Genomic DNA, 24,224 nt, shown 5'->3' with positions numbered 1-24,224 from the left:
GGACGGTTCGGGTCCTGTCATGGAATAATGCACATTTCCATCCAACGCGTCGGTGGAGTCACTCGGCTCTGGAAATTAAAAGGCATGTTTATATAATGGCTTTGCCTCCTTAACATCTTTCCCCTATTTTCAATCATTTTTTATTTAAAATGAATGAGCTTTTATCGGCATTTATTGAAATATATATAGAGATGTTAGCAGGTTATAACAGGTGATTAACTGGAAAATGATTCAGGTTACTGAATCCTAAGCTATAAAATGTTTTAAAGGATTCTGCTCAGATACCAAAGAACTCCCCCGGACCTCTCTCGGACTTTCGGCGAAGGAGATTTAGGTTTCGCTTAAAAATTCTGCAGTACCACCTGCTCCCTGCGGGAGAGTCAGGCGCCATTCCTGAGTCTTGCTGGGGGGCTTAGGGGATGCTGCCGGAAGGAGCGTTCGCAGCCCTCGGGAGGAAAGGGACGCCCCAGCCATCACTCACAGCAGCATCTACTGGCCAGAGTCAGTGTGCACAGGCCCTGACCTGCAGAGGGACTCCTGCCTGAAACAATTCACGTTTTGGTTTGTGCTAGGACCCTGCTCACATCCTTTACTGGACTGTTGTCCGACAGCACCCAAAACTGGGCAGTTGTATAACCAGGGTCCTTCCTTTCTTTGCTAAGTCTATCCCTTCACCGATAACATTGCAATCCAGCTCCTCCGTTGCAGCGGAGCTTTTATTCACTCACAGTGTTCAGAAAACCTTTCTCTGGCTGAAGATCTGGGTACAAGCACACAAGTAACTTTAGGCTGAAATGGGAATGGACCAACTCGTCTGCGCACTTGTAGCTAAGGCTGTGCTCAGCGTGGCCCCACCCTCGCCACCCCCCGCCAGCTCCAATCCTTTTTTTTTGTCCCCATAAACAGTTTGTGCATAAAGTGGAGGATACCAGACAGAGGTGGTGAAAAGGGGCACCTCTACCTGCATAAATCTTGTGACTATGGTGCTCACAGCAGGCTTTATACTCACAAACTGTTCAACTCCTTCTCCCGAGCTGTCCGGTGTCCTGCCCCCACGCCAGCCCTGAACCACAGATTCCCCAGGCTTTACAGAGTTTGCACCCAGCAGGAATGGCAGCGTTAAGCTTCCTTCGGTCCTTCCCCGATCGGCCCTGGCTCTGCCGGATGCCCCATCCTTTCCTCAGTTGGGGGTTTTGTTTTTTTTACTGTCCCTTTCCACACCACCAGTTCATTTTATTGGACCCCTAGGGTGTTGGCTCTGTGGAACTACATTGCCCACAAGCTTTTTCTGCAAGACCAGACGACTTTTGTCTCCACTTAGCGCCTTCTCCCCTCTGGAGTTTCCCCTGCGGCTGCCCTATGATACATGTTCTACCTCTCTATGTCCTTTTGAGACTACATTACCCAAAAGGCCCATGCTTAAAGTTACACTGACTTTTTTTCCCTTTCCTCTTTTCTCCCCGCAGATTTTTACTGTTTCCTCGCACAAGACTGTCTGCCCGACCTTGCCAGGTTTCTTCTGCTTGTGCAGAATTCCCACTCCATCACCGGGTCCCAAAAAAAAGAGCCACCCAGTCTGGGATGCATTTCTCCGGAGCTCGTCTGACATTCCTCATGCCCTTCTCGCAGGTTCCAAAAAGTCTTTGCAAGTTGTCCCCACTGCATTTCCAGGGCTGGGCCCTCGTGGGAAGACAGCACTGAAACAACAGCAAAATGTGTGATTTCCCATTCAAAAACGAAACAAAGAAATAACAACATGTCATTATTTAAGCAAGTTCTAAAATGAAACACTGAAATGAAATTACCGCCCCCCCCCCAAAAAAAAAAAAGAAATAGAAAACAAACTGAGAATCTTATTTCCACGCAGGTGTAAGGGTGAATGTGTGCGGTCAGAGCGAGCCGGCCCCTGACATTCCCCGTGGGAGGTGCCTTGCAGGGAGCGGGATGATGTCACAAAAATCATCAGCCCACGTTGGCTCGTGTCCTTTCGTCCACTTTTCCACCCTGGGAAGGTGGCGGAGGCCGAAGGTGGGATCCCCCTCAGGCCTTCCAGGAGGGAGGATGCTTGGGGTCCAAGGAGGACTAAGGTGGAGGTGAAGAGGTCTGACTCGCACGTCCCTGAGCTCTGCAGAGCGGAGCCAGCCCGGGAGATTCTGATTCTGAGTCACTGCTTGGAAGGGGTCAGCAGAAGCTCCCCAGTTCAGTTACTGGATTACAGAGACCTGCACCCCAGAGCGCAGAGCCTCGGGGGGGGGGGGGGGTGAGGGGGTCCCCCGTCTCCTACCAGCACCTTAGAGCTGGTGCACAGTAATGTGGGAAGCTTTGCACGGCTTTTTACTTTTCTGTGTGGATTGCACTATTTTCCCCTGTGCCCGCCACAGATTGTATTCAGCCACGTTACTTCTCCAGTAAAGGCTTTAGTTTTGAACACCAGCTTGTGTGGCAACGTGGTATGTGGCACCCCTCCCCCTAAATTGGGAAAAGGACGCGGCAGCAGGGTCACAACTTGGCTCCAGCACTCCCGAGCACCTGCCTAACCGGTGGGAGAGGGTCCACACAGGTGACAGATGCACTTCACAAGCGACACCCACAGGAGACTGAGGGGCCTGTATTGCAGTGAGCTTTGCCTGCGTCTTCCTGGGATACCGCCCAGGAAGCTCCAGGGCTTAAGATCTGCGAGCCCTACCTGGGGCAAAGCTCCAGTAAACCTTTTCAAACAATGTCCACATCATGAGCATCTTCGAACGCCGCAGGCCAGCCGTGCTGATCTCATGGTGCGCAGCATCAGCACTGCTAGCCCACCAGATTTGAAAATATCTGTTAGCAGTGCTGGCGCTATGCAGGGCGGGAGGCGTGGCTTGCAATGGCCGGATTATGCCAGGGTGCCCCTTTCCGGAGGTCTAGCGATTGTGCAGGGCACCTCTTTTGCTCCGGAGGAATTATTTCATTAGGGGGAAGGAGACTCTGAGAAATACATGAGACTTTAAGCCCTGGGAAGTTGCAAGGCATAACCCAAGCCAGCAGCTGCTTGTGCAAACAGCTTTACATTACAAGTCACAAGCTAGAGATGTCGGTGTGACTAGGGAGGAGTAAAAGGAGAGAACTGATGAGCAATTATGTTAAAAAAAAAAAAAAAAAGATAAGGACCTCTTACTATCTCAGCCAGGGAACCTATGTTGGATATGGAGCCCAGAAGCTGCGAGTTCTAATCCCACACTGACAATGAGAGCAGAGCAGCATGGGGCATGCGTGTGAGTGCAGACCGTCAACATCTGACTAGAGTGTTGCAATATGTCTTAAAATGGTAATTCTGAAGATAATAAAAAATGCACCATTGAACCACTGCTCCCCACAAAAAAAAACCAAAAACAGGTCATTGTGGCATTATAGATTTTTAAAAAATATACAGAAAACAAATGCAGTAGATAGAGTTGCCATGATGTGACCGTGCGATCCTGTCTGCTAGATGTTCTGGTGGTACAGGGATGGGGGTGGTGGTGGTGGTATTCAGTATTCAGCAATCTCCTTGCATTTTGTCTGGTAAAAAAAAAGCACTGCGGACGTGCACGCCTCGCACTGACATGCTTCTTTTGCATTTTACGCAGCCATGCAACACTACGGGGTGAACGGTTACTCCCTCCACGCCATGAATTCCCTCAGCGCCATGTACAACCTCCACCAGCAGGCGGCGCAGCAGGCTCAGCACGCGCCCGACTACCGACCCTCCGTCCACGCCCTGACCCTGGCCGAGAGACTGGCTGGTAAGAGCAAAGCGTTCAGGCACCGCGCGCGCGCGCGCGGGGACGCAGCAGGAAAAGAGAGCCAGGCTGCTCCCAGGCGCCTGCAATTCCAGGGCTGCGTAAAACGGCACGCAGGACTGTTTATAATCCAGAAACAAAACGCAATGTCTTCCATTCTTAGCTCCAAGGGACATTTTGGTGCAAGCCTCGTTTTCTAACTTGTGACCCGGGGTGCGCCCAGTCCTTGGCATTCCCCCTGTAAGCTCCAGGTCATCCCAGGTTCAAGAGTCCAGAGTTCACCCTCATAGCCTCTGGCAAAGCAGCAGGACAAGAGCAAGAGTCGGAGTTCGTCGGTAGGAGAAGGGTTGCAATAGTATCTCCTGGTGACAAGAGTACAATCGTGTAGAGCACTATTCCTGCATGATATTTACGTAGGGGTCAATTTTAAAAGCGTTGCTCGTGCTGGCAGGCCCACAGACGCAAATATCTGGGCCGCGTACCAGCAACGCGTATTTTAAAAAGCCGGAAATTATGCACATGTATACATGTGCGGGAGTAGAAAAAATAAAGGGCGGAGCTAGGGCGGGTCAGGGGCATTCTGGGGGCGGGCCCAACAGTTATGCGCATAAATCCATATTTTAAAACCAGTGGCCTCAGCGCACGGAGGCTTATTATCCGCTCCCGATGAGGCGTCACTGTCAAATTATATAGAGAGTGCGTGTGTGCCAATAAATGCGGGTTTGTTTGCGCACCCCAAAGCCAAAATATCTTGTACCATTTGCACACTTTTACACATACCATGCAAAATACACATCTGTTTGCGCCACCATCTACCGCACGTTTATGAGCGCAGATACACGCGTGTTCCATACACGCGTACATTGTTCTGCACGCAAACGCAAGGGTGGAATTTCCTGATCCTGCGTGCGATTTGAAAAAATGCCAGCATGAGCCAGGCGACTGAATTTCAGCCCCAGGAATGTTGCCCATCAGGCGTCCCTGGTTGTAGCTGACCAGGAACTCTTCTTCCTAATGCCTGGGCAGAGGAGGAATCTGCGCCCTATGAGAAGGGCCTGCAGGGAGCTGCAGCTGCATTCAACCAGCCGGCCTCTTACTGTCGGGGGGGGGGGGGGGTAAGTTGAATGTGGTTACCGTGATTATCTAAGCTAGTGCATAGGGGGAGGGGGGGGGGTGTGTGCGTGCATGCAAGGTATGGTTATGCTGGGGGGCGGGGAGCGAGTGGCCACCATAGTGTGTATAGGAATGTATGGAGACTGTAATGCTTTAACCTGACGTTACTAGCATGGATGCTCATTGCGTCACTGTGTCATACTCGGTAGCAGACATATGGCAAGCCAGATTTACATGGAACGACTGAAGCCTTAGAGGCGCAAGTATAACAGTGCTGTAACAAAGAGACGGCACTAGCTTTCTCAGGGATATGTCAAGCAATACCTGGCGAGCCAGCCCTCAGGGCACGGTCAGGTTTCCAGGATACTCACAATTACTCTGCAGGAGACAGTCTGACATGCTCTTCAAATCTGTATGGTGCGTGCTCCTGGAGGATGTCCTGCTGCCCAGGCGTGCCCCAATGACTGGCCTGAGAAGCGCTGACTTACAGGAGAGCAAGGCATGTCGGGGGCATGGATCAGGAGCGGGATCTTGCACTGCGCAGCTACGCGACCAGTGACCTAGGGCATCGTAGCCCTTCATGCAGGCTGCATGTTCAGGTAATCTTTAGGTGCATCACGGTGCGCCCATGCATTGTCGCATACAAAGCCGCAGGGCTCGCTCACATCTTCTCCTCCTCCTACTTCTTTCCTATAGGTTGAGGAGCTCAGGAAGGAGGCCCGGCCCGGCTGCGCCTCCAGAAGAGGAGGCGGCTCAGTCGGCCGCACGCTCAGCGGGATGGGGCTGGTGGTCAGTAAGGTCTTCAAGCCCTACCGGGCAGTGTCCCATTAAAAGGCAACGTCTCTGCGCACCTAGAACCGGACGTCATTCTCACGCACGATTTTGTTGTAGGGAAGCCGATGAAGAGGGAGAAACGGAGGAGGAAGCCCCTTCCCAGCCCCCCGCACGTGCAGCAGCCGCCGCCGAGGAGGGAGCGGGATCGTCCTCCCCCCACCAAGGGAGGAAGCGGCGGAGATGGAGCCCACCCCTCGCGAAAGAGGCGCCCCCCCCCCCCCCCCCCGGGCCTCCAGCGGGTGCTGACCCCGAGGCAGGGACCCAGACGGGCCCCGAGGTTGGGCACGCATGGCCCTCAGGTTCGTCCGCTACCCTTCCCCCCCCCCTCACCAGGCGGGAGTTCCAGGCTTTCCTGAGGGGGGGTGCTCGGGACCCTGGATGCCCCCCCCCCCCAAGCACCCTACTCCCTCCCTCCCTGGGATTGTTATTTTGTCCCCTTCAGTCCCGCCCTAGATGTCCCCTCCCTTCTTCCTTTATTATTTATTTTGGGTTTCTGATAAATATTTCTCTAATTTTCATCGGTCTGTGTTTATTGAGTGCCATACTGAGAGGAGATGGGGGGGAGGAAGGTGGTTTGGGAGAGGGAGAACCGAGTGAGAATGAAATAACTTGAACAGGGAGGACAGACCTTCAGTAAAACTGCTCCAGACAGATATTATCAGTTCAGGTAGTTTATTTCACCTTAAAGAAATGCGCCAACGGTCCAGGCGGGAGAGCCGTCTGCGAAGAGGAGAGGTGTGCGGGCCAGAGGTGCAGCTGCGCCGGAAGGAAGTTCAGGAGCGAAATCACCAGCACCGCATACAGCAGCGATGAGCGACGACGCTGACGTTCTCCGGAAGAAGTAAAATAACATTCCATACATTTCTGCACACCCTGGGGACCAGGAAAGCACGAATGGGTGTTTGACGCAGACATAAACACAGGAGCCTGCAGGTCCTACTTCTCTAAAATGCTGAGGGGGATGGACACAGGGAGGTGCTGCAGAAGTACTGTTTTTGGGGGTGGACCTGGAAGAGATGATTAGCAGGGGATGACCACTGAACACTTGTGAGCATGGAGAGGACATTAAGTCAGGCTTTGTGGAACAGGAGTGTGGCCTAGCGTAGTTGCTGTTTAGGAACGCACCTCTAGCAGGTATTTTCTCTTACATCTTTAGTCCACAGGGCTAAGAGGGACGTGAAGGGGTACATTTTTGATTACTGCGACACTATCGTTCACACGCTTTACATGTCTGATGAGCACTGGTGGGAGAAGGGCGGCAGTGGGATGGAAATGCCGGGTCACGGGGCTGGCGAGGAGAACGGGGCTCTCTCTCTTCATAAGGCCTGGTCTTCTGTGCACCACTTACTCTTGAGCCTTTCCAAGAGTGCATGCACATAATGTGTGACCTCGGCAGGCAGAGTAAGAATGTTTGGAAGGGGGTTAGGATTTATATATTGTCACTGGAGCATCAGGAGGGGCAGAAAGAAAGGTTGGGGACTGAATTGATTATGAACATAGACATTTCTTTAGACACTTACACACCTATGATGTGAAACTTCAACGTGTACCATGTTTACTGCTGCAGGGAGCTGAGATGAGCCAGGGGCCGAGCCAAGGGGCCAGCAAAGACCATGGCGCCTTATGTGGCGGCTGCCCCAGACCTCGCCATCGGCGGAGGAGGAGAAGGCACAACTACACCTCGGGCCATCCATGGGTGAGAAGCAGCCACAACCCTGTAGCGACCCACATCAAGAGCTGGAGGATGTGATGGAGGAGAAGCGAGTTGAGGAGGAGCAGCAAACTGGCCATGAGACCTCTACAGAGGAGGAGGAGGAGGGTGAGGGACACCCAGAGGTGGAGGCCAGGCCTGCAGAGCTCGCATGCTTGAAGGGATGGCCGCACCGCGTCCAGGACTGCACAGCCTGCAGGAGGTGATAGAGCGAGAGGGACAGGGGCTAAGGGAGGAGCTGAGGGGCCTGTGGCATGGAGGGAGCTGGTCAACATATTTGCCCCTTTTGGCAACCCCAGCCACCACCTGTACCACCAACGGTGCAGAACCAGCCAGCCACGCCCTCCTGCGGGCAGGTGCCTGAGGAGGCTGGTCCTGTGCTTTCCGAAGGGCCATCACGAAGGAGGAGCGCAAGACACAGCATGCCCAGTGCCTGCCTCCCATAGCCCAAGACCAGGAAAGCATCACTGAAAGACACATTCATTTTATTTTGTACAGCATTTTGATTTTTTTGCACCTATCTCCAGAATAAATTCACTGTCACCTGCGAAAATATCTTTGTACCGGCGTGTTCCTGTCTTTGACTGTGGTGATGTATCACTTGCAATTCCTCCTGACTGAGCTCTTCCTCCTCCTCCTCCTCTTCCTCTGTGTTCTCATCCAGTCCCTCTGGAGGAGGCGCGCGTCTGGTTTTGGCCTAGGAAGACCTGACAGACTTTAGGTGGGTTGTAGAGGAGGCAGACCCCTGATCCGTGCAGACGGCGGGAGCGGGTTTTGTGTAAGCTGAAGGTTCTCTCGATGTCTGCTCTGGTCCTGCAGTGGGCCCTGTTGCATCGCGGCTCAGCTGCACTCTGGGGGTGGCCACAGGGATCATGAGCCTGGTTTCGAGGGGATAGCCTCTGTCACCTGCAAGAGAAACCACCGCCATGCTGTATTCTAGGATTTCTGGTTGGATTAAGCTGCGTGGGGGGCTCTCCTGCAGGACAGGCAGGTCACATAGAGGTGCGGGACCCCCACAGAGGAGGCTGGTTGTGATGTGGTGATAGGAATGGATTGTTTCTTACCTAATAGCCAGACTCCCCCCTCCGCCTCCCCCTGATGTCTCCCTCCTGGACGCGGTCATGAATTTCTGACTGCAAGAGGATGTAGGCATCGTGAGTGGATCCAGGAAACTTGGGGAGGAGGTCCAGGATGACAGAAGGGAGTGGAATCCCTTGCGGTTGTGGTAGGAGGCCTCATGTCCCCCTGGTGCCCTCACAGGGATGTGTGTGCAATCTATTGCCCCCCAGGGTAGAGGGAAAGCGTGCCACCTGATAGAAATCCTGCATGATTTGTTCTCGGTGAGGGAAGGATATATACTGGCGTGTCCTCCTTAGCGAGGCGGCAAGCTCCCGATCAGTGCACATGGAGGTGGCGGACTGGCTTATGCCAGCCACGACCCCCTGAGGAGTTTGGAAAGTGCCGGTAGCAAAAAAGGCTGAGGCAGTGGTAATCTTGGCCCCTCTGGGTGGAGGGTTCTAGGTCTCCCTGTAACTGTATGGTTTCCTTATTAAAACTGAACCTACCCATGACTGAGTCCGTGTCCTGTAGACTGTGTGTGTGTGTGGGGGGGGGGGGGGGATACCCTCCTCCTCCTCTCCTCTCTCTCCTGCGCCTTAAAGCCACAAGTGCCCATACGGTGATTACGGTCAGTTGGCTATGGAAGTGTCTTCCTGTCTCAAACCCCTCAAAATATATGACCGGTGCTCCCCCTCCAATGGGTCACAGTCGGCAATGGAAGTCCAACGCCCCCTCCCCCACTGTCAGTTCCCTGCTACCCCCCAGTAGCAAATTCTTGTTTGTAGAACCGCATGCATGTCAACGCGTGAGTCTGATTTAGAATGCGTGATTACGCGCGTACGTACAGTCACGCCCAGACCGCGCCCCCTTCGTACGCGCGAGTACGTGTATATACCAGCATACCTCGCTGCTCTTGAAACACACGCACCTCCCACGCTGCCCGCACATGCGCATGTGTGGCCATTTTTGCGCAAGTAGCGCCTTTAAAGTGTACCTGTCTGTTTCCAATGTGGATTAGGTGCCAAAAGGTAGTCCTTGATGAAACGCAAGCGGAGACGATATTTCATTACTTGACTCACCGATACCTCCAGATTATCGGATATCTTGTGCACAATTCACTCATAGATTTTGGGAGGCAGCCCCGTGCAGGGCGAAACTCGGCCTGAGTCAGGCACAGGTACTAAATTCATGTCTCCATTAAAATAAAGCTCATACTTGGACTGCCTTTTGGCGTCTAATCCACACTGTTGCCTCAACGGCTTTCTTAGGTAGCCTTCCCGCCTGCTTTGTCGGTCCTGTCTGTTTCCAGAAATCACTGTTTGGGCCTGACACGCCAGAGTGAGGGTCCGGGTCAACGCGCAGGCTGAAGAGCCAGAGGGGTCTGGATGACCTCGAGATAGACTGGGCAAACTGGTGGACCAACTGGTAAAACTGGGATTGTCCTTCACGCGATCGTGTTTTAAAATCCACCTCCCTGCGCACATTAAAGCCGACAAGAGTCCTAAGGAGGATACGTGGAGTACGTTTGCTCAAGTCACGGCTTAATATTAAGAACACACATACGCGCAGTAGGCGTGTTTTAAATCATACAGGTGTAAATGCTCGCATGATTGCTCACACGCTCGTTTTCAAGTTACCATCCTAGTGATCTAGCTCTGCTGCTTTGCTATGTGATAAAAAGTCACTGAGCTAGAGGGCCCCCAGAGTAAGGACTGGGGTGGGGTATCCTCGTGAACGCTATGGGTGCTGCACACCCACCCGTGGGAGCAGCAGCGACCTCCCGTGCACTGCAGGATGAGAAAGGCGGCAGAGAGCCCATCTCTTCCACTTGGAAGAATGAAAGCGATTGCAGGATTTTTTTATTTTTTTTATGCTGAAAAAGGAAGGAGAATGTAATCAGAATTTATAACGGCGCGGCAGCCCGGAGAGCAGAGCAATCAGTTCGGTGGGGTGGGCTGAAGCAGCCGTTCGATGTCAGTGGCAGTAGAGGCCTCGGGGGCGCAGATAGGAAGCTATCGGCCGGCCTCATGATTCAGTGGCCCGGGAGCACAGGCTGCTGGCAACTGTTTCTGGAAGAACTCAAGCATTTGACCAGAATGAAGCAGAGGAATTTGAGGGGGGTGGGGGGCAGAAATAGTTGGCCCGTGAATATTGAAATTCCGGATCATTGATTTGTTATGTCAATTAGCTGAGCCATTGCATGTGGTTCTGGGACGCGCCCAAAAGCAAGCTTTGCTCCGGTGCTTGCACTGGGGGCCATGGTGTCTGTTACAAAGCTGAAAGAAACCAAAAAACAGTGATTAAGCAAAACCCATTGTTATCTTCCTTTTGTAAATGCTGGCGTCAGCTTCCCTCTGTGGGCTCTGTTTTCCAGTATCTGGCTTCCCACAGTTTTATCTGCTGTAATGCATAACATCTTCCACAGGCAGCCAGTTGGCCATCTCAGGACAGCCTTGGTGTTTGGAACGGAGCCGCTCAACCTTTGCTCCTTGTAAAGCCAGTCCAGTCTCAATGGATAACATTCCCAAATGTTACCTTTCTTTCAAGCTTACTCAGGTTTATTCTGTAATTCCCACATCCCGAGACAGGCTCGTGGCAGTGGCTTTATGACAACAGTGATGTTTGATGAGCACCCAAATAATAAGACAGTACTTAGGCTTAAAAAAACAAGGACAAATCTTCTTATAACTCTTCCTAGAAGTTTATTTAATTATTATCACAAAAGTTTTTTTAAATGCAAACAATACAGAGTGTCTGATGCATATGCGTTATCCAGGTGTCTTATCATCCACAACCTGTGTGGGGAGTATGTGTCTGAGCAACAGCTATGAACCAAATACCTAGTGTGCATTGAAAATATTAGACTTGTATGTCTCTTGCCACAAAAGCTTTTAGTTTATGAGATAATAGTTCTCGTGGTCTCCAAGTCCTTTCTGTATGTGTCTCAGATGTGCTATGTTTCGAGGTGCCATTTCCAATAATTAAATTGGCCACTTTACTTGTCTTCCAACGGCTCTACATTTCAAGACATCATCTTGGAAGCTCGTTATGGATCCCAGCATCGCAAACAGCGACGCAGCCGGACAGCCTTTACTGCCCAGCAGCTGGAAGCATTAGAGAAAACTTTCCAGAAGACTCACTATCCGGATGTGGTGATGAGGGAGAGGCTGGCCATGTGCACCAACCTACCTGAAGCCAGAGTCCAGGTACCAAACCCTCCTTCCCTTACACTGCTGTACAGGTCATTGGTGAGGCCTCGCCTTGAGGACGCGGTCCAATTCTGCAAGACGTCTAGAGAATGATTACTGAACATGGTCTGCACCAAAAGACCTTATCAGATGAGAGATTTAAGAACCTAAATATGTACGTCCTAGAAGAACGTAGAGACAGGGGGGATGCGATAGGGAAATTCATGCACAAGAAGCAAATGTGATGGGGCAAAGGCTGGATGGCGCCATTTTGGAAAATGGTGTTGACTGGCCCTGAGCTAGGGGGCACTTCAGGCTGCCACTGAACCATCAGGTAAGGAGGGGGCCTGGGGGGGGTCCAAGGAGAGGTCACTAGAATACCAGCTTGTCTCTTTTGTGTAAGTGGGGGTGGGAGGGGGCCACTAAACTACTAGGGAATATGTAATTATGTAAGCAAGGGGGGTCCAGGGGGGGGTGACTTGTGCAAAGGGGAGGGGTTTGGAATGGAGGCGGGGCATCACTGCGCAAATATAAATTCTCATTTGTTTACAATTTTTAGGCGGGGCTCCTTCTAGAGGCATCAGAGGGATGGGCGGGGATCGAACCAGAACCCTGGGGGGAAGTTTTGTACTTTGGGAGGGGAGATTTTTTTTTAGGCAACATGGCCCTTTTAGAATATGCTGGCCCCATGTGAAGTGGGCCGTCATTGCGCCTTTTTGCCCCTTTCCCCATGATATTTTTTCTCACAAAGTTTTTCCGTGAGAGAAAATATTACAGGTAAGCTGCTGCGATGTTTTTCTGGGAGGGGGCCAAATATTGCAGAAACACCCCACTCCCACGATATTTTGCTCCCCCCACAATAAAATATCACAGCATAATAAATGACGCCCCATGTAGTCTGGGTTTTAAGGAAACCAAGGTTAGAAATGAAGAGAGAGAGAGAGTGCCAGAGGCCTGCACTGCACATGCTGTTAGGCAACAGTGACACCTGCTGAGCTCCTTAGCTAACTGCAGTGTGGTGTTCCCTCACACCGCTTCTCTTTTGGAAAGAAATGTCTAACATATTTCAGTGCATTCTGCCATTCTAGGCCTGTGGGAAACCCTTTTGATGAGCCTGGCTCCTCGGGGAACGTTCAGGTGCCAAAGCATCCCCAGAATATTGTCACTGTGTACCGCCGGTTGCTTCATATTAAAACAGCAGCACCTCCTAGACACTCATCCGAACACATTGCTGTCTGTTCTCAGTTATCGGGAGTCAGTTTTATTTGGGCTTTTCTTCCCTCTGGATATTTTTTTTTTCCTCTCGTTTCTTGGTCGGTCACAAAGAGATCTGACGTCGTCGCCTTTCTTTTGTCCAGGTCTGCCTGGTGCCTCTCGGGTCTTCCCAGGCCGTTCTTCCTTAGGCTTGGCAGCTCAGCTGATGGAAAATCACCTTCCATTATGCTGAAAAGGGGGAAAAAAAAATGGTGCCCTGGTACTGGCGGCCATCACTGAACCCGGCCCACAAAAGTTAATCTCTGGAGTAATTTTCTGCTCATTTTTTAGAAATGCAGAAGTAAAAGAAATGGGCGAATTACATTGCCATAGGAACAGAAAAATTCTGCAGGCCTCACTCAGATCTGAACAAACTTAAACACGACCAGCAGTCTTGGTTTAAATTATATCGTGGCCCCTTTTTTTTTTTTTTAGGGCTACGGTGTTAAAAGATGCTCTCATCTCTCTTTCTTTTGGAATTAAAGGTCTGGTTTAAAAACAGGAGGGCCAAATTTCGTAAGAAGCAGCGCAGCCTGCAGAAGGAGCAGCTGCAGAAGCAAAAGGAGTCCGAGGTGGGCTCCGGCGAAGGAAAGACGGACGGCCCGGCGCCGGAGGCGGAAGCCCCCTCCCCGGACACGCAGAAGCCCCAAGGCCGGCCCGCCGAGCCCCACGCCGAGACGACCCTGGCCTTGTCCGAGCAGTCAGCCAGCGACTCGGCAGCGGAGGAGCAGACGGAGAGGGAGGAGGAGCTGAAGGCGCCCGCCGAAGAGTCGAAGGCCGACAAAAGCCCCAGCGCCGACGGGAAACCCCTGCTGGGCTGCAAGCGGGCCAGCCCCAAGCCAGGTGAGTGCGGGCGTTCGATGAGGTCGCGGCCGCCAGAAACCGGGAAATGTCCTGCCCGTTGGGGGAAGGTCACCAAGCCTGCAGCAGAGGAGGTGGGGATGGAGGGAGACGTTCATGGCCACACCGAGGAACCCTCCGGATTTCCCCCAGAGACTCCGGGAAATCTGCACCGATTGCTGTGATTTAGGAGGGGGATGGGAGCAAGGGGAGTAGCTGGGGGTCAGGGAAGGAGGAGGGGAAAGAATGCCAGGGTCGTCTCTGGAGAAGGAAAAAGTGGTGGTGGTGGTGGTGGAGGAGAGAGAGATGGTGTGAATTAGCAGGGAGGGAGGGAGGGGGGAAAGAAAGAAAGTTGATGGAATGAGGATGAAAGGGGTAATCTAAGGAATTATTCTTTGCAGAGGGGGGAATGGACGCGTGGCACAGTCTCTCCTTGAAGGTGGTGGAGACCAGGACGGTGTCTGAATTCAGGAAAGCATGGGAGGAGCAGGGGGGATCTCTGAGGGAGTGGTAGGGGTTGCAGGCTCGGCAGGCACTATTCCTTCCCCTAGGGGAATGCTGAGGTAGGAGGGGTAACGAGGAGGAGTGAACGCTTGGGGGGGGTGACGTGTCACAGGGAGCAGGTGAAAGCTGGGGGTATGAAGCATGAGTTGCTCATGAATGCCGGAGGCCCGGTGCGAGACGGGTGGGGATAGGAGGATGTGCTTGTGGCAGGTTTTTCTTTCCCTCAACAGCTGGCAAACTCTAGAGTGGAGCAGGGTGGAGGACGGGGGAAATCATACGCTTTCCTGCCCTGGGCGCTAATTATACCTAACTCTGGCCCTGGAGCTGAGGAGCGCATAATATTTTCAGTCTCCCAGTAGTGCCGGGCCATAGGCCCTGGAAGAAACTCGTCCCAGTTGTAATTCAACCCAAACTGTTGCCACCCAGTGGTCCTTGTGTGTGTGAGGGAAGCTTGCAGCACTGATGCCCAGATATTGTGTGTGTGTGTGGTGTGTGTGTGTGTGTATGTGTGTGTGTGTGTGTGTGTGGTGTGTTGTGTGTGTGGTGTGTGTGTGTGGTGTGTGTTGTGTGTGTGTGTGTGTTGTGTGTGTGGGGGGGTGGGGGGGGTGGGGGGTGTGTGTGTGTGTGTGTTGTGTGTGTGTGTGTGTGTGTGGTGTGTGTGTAACTTGCTTTGCAGCTTCAAGTCAAACCCTGCTCAGCTGCAGCTAGATAACAACCCAGAAGAGGTCATAGACCTGAGCTTAGCATTTGTACCTGCAGAGTAACGCAGGTAACGGTAAAGAGAAGCCGCTCTTCCTGCGAGGATCAGCTCCACTGCTTCGGAAGGAGTCGAGCCTCATGGGGTAAAGTTAAGTGCGGCATGCAGGGGGTTAGGCGGACTCGCTCGTGATGTGAAGACCGCTCTCTGCGACTCGTTCGGCCAAGCTTGTCCCCGTTCTGAGTCTTCAGGGAAAGCCTTTGATTAATTGGGCCTCGTCCTCTGGTTCTGTTGAGAGCTTTTAAGCATCAAAACAAGCATATAGTTTGCAATAAGAAATACAGACTGTTACTAGCTTAATTGATTACTTTAATTAACCACCTAATGTTAATAGCCTAACTCTCCAGTCAATATTAATGGTAAAACATGAAAGCAAGACGTATGGGGACCCTTCTCAGCAGCCTTCCTCGGGTTACTTTTCCCTACAAGGACACAGGGAGGAAAGAAAAGCAGCGCGAGGGCAGTTTCTGCCCAATTCATTGCTCTTTACACATTTTCCCTGAGTGAAGAGGCATCCATTCCCTCAGGGGTAGTTATTTCACGACAGGGCGCAAGATGCAAGAGACGTTGTGGTAGCGTATTTCACGGTGAATCTTAATTCTGGGATTGCGTGCACTTGGATTTCTGAGGGGTTATGGTCTCTCCTGATAAAGGATTTTAATCTGCTTTATGGGATTTTAGATGTAAGCCACTTTATCCAAGTGCAAAGCGTCAATGAGGTATTCACGCACACACACAGTATCTCGCCGTATGGCATGGCGAGACCCACTGTACTCAGACCAGCAGGGGTACTGGTTCAGAACAGGGGGACCCCGTTACATCAGATGGATTCCTGGGTGCTGGAAACGTTGAAGACTCCAGCAAGGTGCAGAGATGCTGGAGACCCCAGCGAGGTGGCACCACTGCATCCCAGCGCACCGGGCGGATGTCCTGGGAGTCAGCAGCTTTACTTGTACAGCTGGGCAAGGAAGGTGCAAATCCCAATGGAGATGCGAACTCTTTGCTCAGAGTCCACTTAGTTACTTTATCTGTCATTCTGGACAGGGTTTAGGCCTGTGGTTTTGCAGCCTGTTACTATGCCATTAAAAATGGGAGATACAATAAACATTGCATCTCTGCCTCTCCGGCCAGCTCTTACCATCAAGAGAGTGAGGAGAAAAAGAGAGGCACAGACGATGTCAGCAGGTTAAGGACCATTGGTCACCGAGGTCTGCCCAGCTGTACCTGCCTGCTGAGGTGTCACAGGTCCTTCTTCAACCTGTGCTCTTCTCCCTCCCTTGCCCTGCCACTAAGGACCCTTTGAGTCTGTCCTACGCATGCCTGAATTCTGTCAGGAGTTTGACTCCTACCATCGCTACTGAAAATCTGTTACAGGTGACCACCAGTCTCTCACTGAACTATTGCTCTTTTTTTTTTTTCATTTCAGTGCTGCTTCTAGACGCTCCTTACACATACAGTCCCTACTCTGTGGCATTTATAATCTAGTCAAGATGCACAGAGAAGACAAAATAGGAGGAAATCTAGTTACAACTGACAGGATTATAATCAGGAAGAACCAGGGTTTAAAATGTAAGAGCAGCAATCTCAAAAGTGGCCGGCCTAGTGACCGAGTGGGAGGCTCAGAGGACCTAGATTAGATCTTCTCTTTCCCAGGATGCTGGAGAGGGGGGAGGAAGTCTCGACCATCGCTCAGCAGACGATATCTAATGGCCAGACTTAGGGTCACGGTAGTCGGGTTTCAGACAAAGTCATGGTTTGATGCCCCTGGCCAAGGACCATCACTGCAATGGCTGGGCAGAGTTGGAAGGGAGATATAAAATGGGTGAAAATTTCTGGGCAGTTGCGAATGGTGCCCAGTGTCAGGGTCCAGCTTTGGTTCTGAATGCAATGGAAGCCCAAAGGGGGTAGAAGGAAACAGCTGGGCCAAAAACTACAGTATTTTTCTCCCACACGACGACCCTTTGTCCTAGCAATTCTCATTTGGCAAAAAGACTTAAGCACGAGATGTACAGGGATTATAATTTCTCTTTAGCTTATTAATTTTACCATAGCCTTGCTTCTGTTTTGCAGACTCCCCAATCGGTGCTGCAATAACACCTTCCTCCAGCAGTGGCATTGCTCCTTCTCACTCCTACTCATCCTCGCCACTGAGTCTCTTCCGTCTGCAGGAGCAGTTCCGGCAGCACATGGCAGCCACCAATAACCTGGTCCACTATTCCTCCTTCGAAATGGGAAACCCTCCTGCCGTGCCCTATTTGGGCATGAATGTCAACATGGCACCCCTGAGTTCTCTCCACTGTCAGTCCTATTACCACTCACTCTCCCACGCCCAGCAGGTCTGGTCCTCCCCTATCTTACAGGCCTCGAGTGGCCTACCAAGCCTGAATAGCAAAACAACGAGCATCGAGAACCTGAGGCTCAGAGCAAAACAACATGCAGCCTCTCTTGGACTTGACACCTTACCCAACTGACTGCGGGACAGCAAGGAATCCTCCTCATTCAAACGACAACCAGAAAGTGTATGTTGGCACTGAATGTCTTGCTCTTGAAATGTATGCGGGCCAGGCAGTCAGGTATGTTGGAATGGGAACTGCCACAGTTCAGTGACTTCAACTTGAATCTACAGTAATTCTCTAGCAGTTTCATGCCCTCATTGGGAACTGTCGTGTCCACTGAAGCATTTCCTGGGATAAAGAAAGAGGATATTTAAATATCTGATCTCTGTTAAAAAAACAAAACAAAAACTTAGTGGTCTTAAAATAAACAAACCACCGTAAGAGGAGTTAAATTTGTGATATTCTGAAGGATTTTGCTTTGACTAAAGGCTACGTGATGTGCGGGACATGATTTCAATACCACCTTCTCTTAAAGATATTGCTCTATCTCTCTCGCTCTCTTTCTATATATATATATATGTATAGCCTTGCTTTGTACATAGTTCCAGATGTTGAAGCATTCCTCTACCTGTGTGTTTGACGTCAGTGTTGCCTTATGCGAAGTGTGTAACTTTTCAGTTTTCTTTCTCCCTGGACCCTCAGATGTCAGAAGTAGAGTCTAATGTGGTTTGAAAGACTTATGATGAGAGAGACGAAGACTTTCAGCTTTTTCACCAGAGCATGTCTTGGCAAATCCAAGGGCGATCACTATCCAGGAAATGATGTAGGGTTTACTTCCTGTTTAAGCACTTCCTGTGAGGAAAAGTGACATTTCCTTTTTTTAAGCACTTCTGGGTCGCCACACCAGAGGAAGCTCTCCATAAGGCTGAATTAGTAAGGGAAAAGAAAGACGTGATCTTTCTCCAGCTCCTCAAAAAAACTTTTATTCAGGTTGTCAATGCGTTTGTTTCTTCACTACAGTATACTGTTTTATTTATAAATTATGTGTAAGAAGATATTTGCAAATTACATAGACAACAGAGTCTTAAAAAGTAACAATAAAAAGCTTGTCTGGCTTCTGCTGCATTCATATAATGGTTGTGTTATATATTTTTCTGCCTTGTTCAACATTTACGCTCAGTTAGATGAAAGATCGGGCAAACCTTCTAAATCAAACCGGAAATGTATGAAGAGGCTCTCATAAAAGTCTAGGTGAATAAACACATGTTTTTCAATCATGGGTCCCAAAATCTTAGAGGGGTAGATATACAAAGCTGGCCATGTAAGTAACTTAGCAGGTTAGAACTAATCCAGCTAAGCTATGATGTATATTCAGCGGCCCGGCAAAGCCGCTGGATATATGTGAATGTGTGTTCACTTCGCCAAATAAGTCCACCCAGTTAAGCTTAGTCCTGCTCTATGGGGCGTCTAAACTTAGATGTAAACTTATCCAGCTAACTCCAAGTATTGGTAGTTAGCTAACTCGCTCCGCCCCTGATCCGCCCAGGACACGCCCACATTTTGTGCATTTAACTTTTCGCCGTATAAGGGACTTATATGGCAAGTCATGGCTGCTGAATGTAGGTGCATATTCAGTGGCCACTATTTAACCACATAAGCCCCGCTTATCTGAACTCACTTTGAATATCGGGCCCAGAATGTTTAAATATTTTCTCCAAAGTGCAAGTGTCTTAAGTGTGTCCTTGGTAATGTGAAAAATTTACCAAAAATAATCAAGAGTACTTTCCAAAGCAGCTAGAAGGCTGAGGCAGCATCTGATTCCACTTTATACCTGTTTCCAACACTAACAATCACCACAGGTTAAAGGTATAAAATGTTTTTGGTTCTTCTGAAACCCAGTGCCAGCAGATGAGGAGAGAGGCTTCAGGCTTCAGGCCAGGCCTGGATTTCTGACCCCAGCCCTCTCCTGTGACGTCGGAGGAGCTGATGCTCAATGGAAAAGGCACAACTACAAACCCCACACTGTACTGGCAACGGATTAAGAAAACCAGGACTGGTCAAGAGTTATCTCTGCAGAGAGTGAGGCACCTGGCAACTCCGGAAACTCATCATTAACCAGAATATGTAAAAGAAATTAAGATATTATTTAACTCCTTTTTCCAGTAAGAACAATTCCTCGAAAAGATGTAGCTACTGCTACTGTGTAACTATGTGCAATTTATTTTGAAAAACAATCAAGATTTTCTTCCGCAAAATGTTGCTGCTGAAAAATCAGAATGAGACTGCTTCCATCTTCCCTTAGAATCAAAAAGGCAGCTACAGAGTGAGTCCCCCAATCAGAAAAGCAGTTACAGGCCCAGTCCCCCAATCAGAAAAGCAGTTACAGGCCCAGTCCCCAATCAGAAAGGCAGTTACAGGCTGAGTTCCTCAATTAGAAAGGCAGTTACAGGCTGAGTCCCTCAATCAGAAAAGCAGTTACAGGCTGAGTCCCCCAATCAGAAAGGCATTTACAGGCCCAGTCCCCAATCAGAAAAGCAGTTACAGGCTGAGTCCTCCAATCAGAAAGGCAGTTACAGGCCAAGTCCCCCAATCAGAAAAGCAGTTACAGGCTGAGACCCCCAATCAGAAAGGCAGTTACAGGCCGAGTCCCCCAATCAGAAAGGCAGTTACAGGTTGAGTTCCTCAATCAGAAAGGCAGTTTCAGGCCCAGTCCCCAATCTGAAAGGCAGTTACAGGCCCAGTCCCCCAATCAGAAAGGTAGTTACAGGCTGAGTCCCCCAATCAGAAAGGCAGTTACAGGCTGAGTTCCTCAATCAGAAAGGCAGGTACAGGCTGAGTCCCCCAATCAGAAAAGTAGTTACAGGCTGAGTTCCCAATCAGAAAGGCAGTTACAGGCTGAATTCCTCAATCAGAAAGGCAGGTTACAGGCCGAGTCCCCCAATCTGAAAAGCAGTTACAGGCTGAGTTCCCAATCAGAAAGGCAGTTACAGGCTGAGTCCCCCAATCAGAAAGGCAGGTACAAGCCCAGTCCCCCAATCAGAAAGGCAGTTACAGGCCGAGTCCCCCAATCAGAAAGGCAGCTACAGGCCGAGTCCCCCAATCAGAAAGGCAGTTACAGGTTGAGTTCCTCAATCAGAAAGGCAGGTACAGGCCGAGTCCCCCAATCAGAAGGTAGTTACAGGCTGAGTCCCCCAATCAGAAAGGCAGTTACAGGCTGAGTTCCTCAATCAGAAAGGCAGTTACAGACTGAGTTCCTCAATCAGAAAGGCAGTTACAGGCCGAGTCCCCAATCAGAAAGGCAGTTACAGGCTGAGTCCCCCAATCAGAAAGGCAGTTACAGGCCGAGTCCCCAATCAGAAAGGCAGTTACAGGCTGAGTCCCCCAATCAGAAAGGCAGTTACAGGCCGAGTCCCCAATCAGAAAACTGCCTGAAGATACCTGCAAGGGATGGAGAGAATGGGTCGGGTGCACCAAGGAGCTTTCTCTTTTCTCTATGGTAAAAAATGTTTTGTATATGACATTCTATTTGCTTCCAATTGTTTGGTTTTATTGACCTGGCAAATTCCTCCTGCTCCTTTGGGTTTCCAGCTCACTTGGTACCAAGGCTGAGATCCTGGTGCCCTGAGTCTTTTCTTGCATCTGGCGATTTCCTCCTATTTTATAGCACCTGCAGTGGGTCCATGTACCAGGGCTCTCTCTGGAATTCTGCAGCCTTAGAAATCGCCTTTCAGCAATGACCACAGCTCCTCCTCCACTGGGGCAGAGTATCTGGTGCCCTAGGTGAACCCTCCAGCACAGCGCTCTCTCCTACCGGTGGCAGGGGCTCCAGCACAGCGCTCTCTCCTACCGGTGGCAGGGGCTCCAGCACAGCAGCCCTCTGGGCCTCATGCTGGTGGGATTTTGTGCCTCCCCCAAATTTTGGTGTTCTAGGCGACCGTCTCGTTTGCCTAAAGGAAGCACCGGTCCTGCACGGGGGGAGGGGCCATGAACGCTGCTGCCTCTGCAACCTCCCCAGCCGACCTGGGGAGCCGCTCTCCAGGATGAACCTGTTCTGGTATTAATGGTGCCGGTTGAGTGCCTTGTGGAGAAGTGGCAGGAGTATTGTTCTGGGAGCTCCAGGCACCTTGTAAAAGGGACACACTAAGACCGGCAGATTTTCCCTGTACACCCTTTATTTAACACCCCTCTTCTCCCACGCCTAAGCAAGGCCAGTGTCCAAAGGTTCGTACAGCTGTGCATCTTGGATGTAATTTAGCACTTTCCCTTTCAGTAAGGGGAGGAAAACGCGCGTCCAACTCGCGGCACCTAATAGCGCCCTCAACATGCAAATGCATGTTGAGGGCGCTATTAGGTGTGCCCGCGCGATACAGTAAGTAAAACGCACATCCAAGGGCAGGTTAACAGTGCGCTCCGTACTGTATCAGCCTGTGAGTCAGCTTGATTAATAATTACTCCATGAGCTACACTTACGTGGGCAGAGGAGGAGGCCTGCTCAGGTGGCCCAATGGTTAGGCTAGAAATCAGAATAAGCCTTAGGTCCCAAGTTGTATGTGACTTTGTTATCATAAAAATCCGAAATAAATAAATAAATAAATGTCAGCGTCTGACTGATTTGCAGGTCTTTCACGAGCCAACGGGTTGACTATCACTTCCTAAAGAAACGAAGGAACTGGTATCCTTTCCTATCCTAAATACGCCATCTCTCTGATAGGAGCTGCAACATGCTCCGTCCTCAACCCTTGTAATACAAAGATGGTTTAGAGGAGACAATCTGCGTCAGATGGCAGCTTCAAAACAAACTTCCAGCCGTAATGTTACATCTTCAGAATTGGGAGCGTCTGTTGGCGAAGCTACAAATCCTTCCCATAGACACAAAACAAGAGAAGCCGCTTATTTTGCAGGCCCCCTTTCAGTTCAACTAATTTATTTTGCTACGCAGATCTTTTCGTATCCTGTATATATTTTAAAATATGGAATTTCTTTTCTGTACTTCCCCCTGCTTCTTCATTTTAAATTCAGCGGTTGAGACTCTGCCATCTTTCAGCCACGATGTTGGTGAACTCTTGAGTATCGTGAATAACAAACGCACGGTAAAGTTGTTTCCAAAAGGTCAGATGAAGATCATGGAAGGAGCGATATTTAGGCTGGCCTCAGCTTGTTAATCTTGAGCTTCCTGTATATCCATTGGTGCTGCAAATCTACTATAAGCCCGTTTGCTTCTTCTGACAAAGGTTTTTGTAACTTAAAAAAAAGGGTACCCACCAGCGAATAATTGTTGCTTGAGCAGGTGCAGGGGTCAGCAATATCCCAGAAGCATTATGCTTTGCCGTCTGCAATTTCAAGGAGGTAAAAGGTTCCCCTGGCTTTGAGCTGGATTAAAACTTCTGACAGGTTCAAGCTTTGTGGAAGAGTAATCGCATCCCTCGCAGAAGTTAACACACCGGTCTCTATTTACACGACCTTTTGAAGGGTGTAAAGAACATTGGCAGATAGCCTGTCAGAAGATTACGGAAAGTCCTTTAATCCACCAGGAACGCACATACATGGCAATGAAATGCTTTACTAATTATAAATTACCTCTGTACAACTTTCTATCCTGATTAGTACCGACCTTCCTCCCTCTACCACTCAGCCACAGTCCTTGATAGCAGGCAACAGAGTGCAGCTCCCTGCAGGGTCTGGCATGCCTGCACCCTAAATACCACCTGTAGGTGCACTCTGCTGAAATGTCTGGGGGTTCCTCCCTTCCCCCCAGAGCTTGTGAACCCCACCCTCACGGTGGTGTCCCAAGCACCGGTCAGTGCAAAAAGTGGAGGTTGCAGTTGCATGGCCTGGCAGTTGCTACTTTTAACAGAGCACATGGGGGTATCCTGCACGGGGCGGCAGTCACTACCAGGCTGGGTGGACAATGCAGTCTTTATTTGCCGTCACTGCTATGCTGCTATGCTAATTCCAGCATCAAACCCGGGTCTCCGTCACGGCAGCTCCCAGCACTCCTGCACTTCCATGCATCCGAGTCATGCAGCAGGTTCAGAATGCGGCTGCCAGGGTCATAAGTGGTAAGAGCAGATCTGATGCACATCCCCAGTGCTGAAGGAACACACGGTTCAAAATGATGACAACTGTTCATAAGCTATTTTATTCAGAGAACAAGTGTGTGCTGGTTAATATATTACAGCAGTATGAGCCAGAAAGATCGTTAAGATCCACGTTTGCATTACCTCCTCGCCAGACATATCAAGTGCAGTTAACTAGAAAAAGAGGGTTTTTTTTTCTTTTCCGGCACCCTACATGTGGAATATGTTACCAGTGAGGCTATGAACAGAAGCTGATTTTAGAAAACAGTTGAAAACTTTATGTCATGAAGCTTCTATTGATTTTTGAACTGCTGAGTTTACGAGTGTTATCCTGTAACCCGCCCTGGACTATTGCTTGGGAAGAGGCGGGACCTAAGATTTATAAATAAGTAATAAATATTCAGCCCGTTTGCCATTTAAACAAATAAGCACCAGGACATAAAACTGCCACCAGTGTGACCATCCCTGTGACAGCTGGATAACTTGCCGGCTACGTCATGGGTGTTCCGCGGTGGAGAGGTATTATCCAGCTAAGTGATCCGCTTTTCAGCATTGCCCTGCTAACATAGATATGCAACTTTAGGACAAAAAAAAAACATTCCTAACGTTAGCTGGAAAAACATATCCAGCTTACTTTAGGAGAGTTGGGGATATTCAGCAGTGTGCCCACATCACTGAATGTCCCAGCTAAGTTAGCCAGGTAAAGTTTATCCAGCCAACTTTCTTAGCTGCTCAGTGGCTGAATATGGAAGCTGTCGCATATTTGAGACATAAGTAGATTGCTAACTTCCCT

The 24,224-nt window shown here is 50.2% G+C and overlaps 1 protein-coding gene across 1 annotated transcript; it reads left to right on the top strand.

Moving 5' to 3' along the window:
• The first annotated feature begins 3,607 nt into the window (after positions 1 to 3,607).
• Positions 3,608 to 18,507, top strand: LOC115081280 (diencephalon/mesencephalon homeobox protein 1-like). The gene is made up of 4 exons (XM_029585778.1): positions 3,608 to 3,759; positions 11,486 to 11,681; positions 13,403 to 13,760; positions 17,089 to 18,507. The coding sequence occupies exons 1-4, from the start codon at positions 3,608 to 3,610 to the stop codon at positions 17,487 to 17,489; spliced, it is 1,107 nt and encodes a 368-aa protein (XP_029441638.1). The 3' UTR covers positions 17,490 to 18,507.
• Positions 18,508 to 24,224: the final 5,717 nt, after the last annotated feature.

Source organism: Rhinatrema bivittatum, unplaced genomic scaffold, assembly GCF_901001135.1.
Source record: "Rhinatrema bivittatum unplaced genomic scaffold, aRhiBiv1.1, whole genome shotgun sequence".
Lineage (NCBI taxonomy): Eukaryota > Metazoa > Chordata > Amphibia > Gymnophiona > Rhinatrematidae > Rhinatrema > Rhinatrema bivittatum.
Note: the sequence above shows the minus strand (reverse complement) of the source record. Positions and strands in the feature narration are given on the sequence as shown.

Bases quoted from the DNA above. Each gene is read 5' to 3' on its own strand.
- LOC115081280 (XM_029585778.1), top strand. From the start codon at position 3,608: ATGCAACACTACGGGGTGAACGGTTACTCCCTCCACGCCATGAATTCC. The intron at 3,760-11,485 runs TGGTAAGAGCAA...CTTGTCTTCCAA, and splicing joins ACCCTGGCCGAGAGACTGGC to CGGCTCTACATTTCAAGACA. The intron at 13,761-17,088 runs GTGAGTGCGGGC...TCTGTTTTGCAG, and splicing joins GCGGGCCAGCCCCAAGCCAG to ACTCCCCAATCGGTGCTGCA.